This window comes from Aphanomyces astaci (genome assembly GCF_000520075.1).
Source record: "Aphanomyces astaci strain APO3 unplaced genomic scaffold supercont1.56, whole genome shotgun sequence".
Taxonomy (NCBI): Eukaryota; Oomycota; class Saprolegniomycetes; order Saprolegniales; family Verrucalvaceae; genus Aphanomyces; species Aphanomyces astaci.
The window spans coordinates 213,960-217,161 of record NW_009798319.1 but is presented as its reverse complement, the minus strand read 5'-3'; the positions used below and the strand labels follow the sequence as shown (position 1 = coordinate 217,161).

General features: G+C 53.1%; 2 protein-coding genes across 2 annotated transcripts; one reads left to right on the top strand and one right to left on the bottom strand.

The window, feature by feature from the left end:
• Nucleotides 1–483: 483 nt before the first annotated feature.
• On the bottom strand, nt 484–1,147 carry H257_14297 (hypothetical protein; the record flags this gene model as incomplete). The annotated part of the gene is made up of 2 exons (XM_009842066.1): nt 484–655; nt 690–1,147. 2 exons carry the CDS (start codon nt 1,145–1,147, stop codon nt 484–486), a joined length of 630 nt encoding a protein of 209 aa, XP_009840368.1.
• A 263-nt stretch (nt 1,148–1,410) lies between these two features.
• H257_14296 (hypothetical protein) lies at nt 1,411–2,598 on the top strand (the record flags this gene model as incomplete). The annotated part of the gene is made up of 4 exons (XM_009842065.1): nt 1,411–1,433; nt 1,488–1,693; nt 1,756–2,104; nt 2,280–2,598. 4 exons carry the CDS (start codon nt 1,411–1,413, stop codon nt 2,596–2,598), a joined length of 897 nt encoding a protein of 298 aa, XP_009840367.1.
• Nucleotides 2,599–3,202: the final 604 nt, after the last annotated feature.

Here is a 3,202-nt window from a genome sequence, read left to right as displayed (position 1 = left end):
GCTTCAAACATCCGATCCCACTGTTGAAACGCAACCAAGATACCCAGGGAACCCGGGGTGCCCTGGGTCTCCAGGGAATGTTGGTCTGCTCGGGAATGATGGGCTCATTGAAATGTTGGCCCACAATGTTGGTTTGACAATGGTTTTACCACATATATAATAGTAATATCGTCGTTGTAGTATGTTGGGTTTACAACCCAACGGCCCCGTGTTCAAGTCCACGCATTTTTATTTATTTTATTTTGTTTTTACCTGCATACAAATAGTATGGATACGATAGGCATTGATGGTGTTGACGAGGAGTGCATAGTTATAGTACCTAATCGTGAAACAACATTTGATAGGGGGTTCTACCTCAAGTTATGGATAGGGGGGCACAGAGTACGAAATGTCGCACGGCTTGGCGGGGCAAGCTGTGGTTTAAAAGCAAGTGTATTGCATTAGAACAACTAAGCCAAAGTTAAGCATGCCGTCAGTGAAGGGCTAGTGGTGGTCCAACACTTCGTCTACTGCGAACGTTTCTTCCGCCATTTCTTCCAGTGGCTCCTCTACCTCGGCGTCGGCCAGTGAATCGCGGAGCAGCCTCGCCTCGCTGGGCAACGTTTCGACCAAAGCGCCGAGGGGGCAACGGTACGCCTCGCACGTCCTTGCACTGCTGTTGCAGGGCATACAACAAGTGACAACAGAACTTCTTCTTGAAAAAGAAGTTGCACTCACAAGACAAGTGCCCTGGGGTCGTTATCACACGCCAACCATTCGCTGGCTGGGGGTTCCCGCGACACATCGATTCGTGGCGTACGTTGTTGGCTCGATCGTTGTAGTAGTATGAATTGGCGAGGGCCACTGCTTGTGCGGGTACAGTTGTAATGCCACGGTCTTGCAGCTCGACCCACAAGGCGTTTCTAGCGGCTTCGTCTTCGAACGCAATTGCCACTGAAATGGCAAGGTGAGGGACAATCCCGCGGATCCGGGGGTCGTTTGACTCAGATGTATACGCGGAATTCAGAGGGGCAACGCCAAATTCAAGGGTTGGAGTCGGAGGAACAACCTCTAACAGTGCGAACTTAACCAAGCGCCGAAAGCGCTGCAGTAACTTCTTGCTCGGCGATGTGTGGTCCTGAATGGTTGCGCTCTGAACGTTGACCATCTTCGACAATCGTTCCCAGCAAAAGGAACGTTGCACACACCATGCACTGTACGCTGGGTATACAGCCGTATATCCCTACGAATTGAAGTCAGGTCAAACGTGAGGACGCTCAAACCTTTAAAGTGTTTGTTGAATAATTCGCATGGGTTGTTCGTTGTTGGAGGGGCATGAGCTACGTTCGGCCGACGCGTTCACCAATTCACTGCACATACGGCGAAAACCAAGGCCTGCTCCGGGCATAGAATGCTGTTGAAGGCGGTGGCATGACTCTCGTTGCTTTCGGTCGGTGACGGCAGATACCTCTGTCCACTTTCGAGAAGTGGTTGAATAATCAAGACAGAATCAACCGAGTCTCGGCAGACCGCGTCAACAAGCACATCGCCCCACGAGCGTCCATATTGCAACGACAATCCAAGACGCCAGTCGACCCTCGACAGCTGCAGCTGCATGCGTGGATGGCCACGGCACGTTCCCCAATCAACCTGGAACTTATGCGTGTCAAGGTGAGTGAGCTTACGCCCGAGTGGGACGACATCAGGCATTCAAGTACTCCAATTATTTTGCCAAGTGGTGTCGTCGTGTCTGCAAGTTTTGAAACCGGCGTCAAGCCAATGATGCCACCGACTCCGACGACACTGTAAGTGGCAGTATACCCAACGGCGTTGACACCTTTGATGCCACTGAAACGGTCGAACAAGGCGGCGGTCCCTCAGGCGAAGACACCGAAATCGACGATGAATTGTCGACACGTGACCCAGCCCTCGACAGAACGTATGGAACCTCCAAAAAGGCGCCATGCCGCCCCTTCCGAAAAAGCGTCGTGTCAGAAGACGCTGATCTGTTCGATAACGACGATTCTTTGACCGACAGCGATTTCGCCACACTTCTCGAAGATTCCAGTCACCCCTTTTCCTGCCCAATCTCCCCTGTACGCTCCGACCCTCGAGCCGCTCTAAGGTATATCAATGGGCCACTTCCGTGTGCTGTTGGCTCCTCAAAGTCACACCCTTCGGCTACCTCCAGTGAGGACTCGTACAACAGCGACTTACTTCAAAATGACGTCAATCCCAGTGAAGCTCCTGAAGGCACTAGGCGGCAAACGTAGTGGAAAGACTCCCCGAACAAAATGCAGGCCCCGGGACCACACCAATCCACGAGACATCACGCCAGCGCCTGCCCCACCTTCTCCTGCCTACCCCAAGGACACCGCCACTCGACGAGCCGCCACTGAACTATTAGCCGAACCCGCCCCTGTCCACCCCAAGGACCCCGCCACTCGACGAGCCGCCACTCAACTATCTGCTGCACCAACCCCTGCCACGCGACGAGGCTCCAATGAAGCATCAGCTACGCGGGTCTCCACCACCCAAAGGACCCCGCCATATCCATCAAACGCGGGGCGACGGTCCCCCCTACAAAGATCAAGCCCACCAAAGCGCCTCGGGATCTGAACGAGGCACCCAACGTTATCGTCCTAACTGAAAGCGATGATTCCGAGGACGACGTGAAGTTTGAGTCTGTGGAAGCCGGATGCCCTTGGCCGCATGTACACCCATGTCGAGGCTTGTCAGCCCGGTTTGAGCCTTCCACCACGACTTGCACGTTCCTCCAGAGGGAAACGATTTTCAAGTGGAATCCACAACTCTCACTGCGGCTGCTGTTGTCGCGAGTTTCCTTGCAACGCATTCAGGTTGAGTGACAACTTGATGACGCAAACCGAGTGTGCTTCAAACCGCTGTAGCTCGATGGAAATTTGCCAAAACCAAACGATCCGGAAGAAGCGATTCCCAAAGACAACTGTGGTCCAAGATGGCCTGCTCAAACACGGCCTCGGAATTGACGTGGATGTATGATGGACTTTTTGCGCCTGAAACGCCTAAAGCAAGGTACGACCGATTGGTATTTGGCCCGCGTTGGTTCCAGCGAAGATTTGTACATTGAGGCGGGCCGTGTGGGCAATAATTCGAGGTTCATCAACCACTCATGCATTCCAAACTGCCGGTTTCAAACATGATATGTTGTCACCAAGCCTCGGTTAATGGTCGTCACCAACCA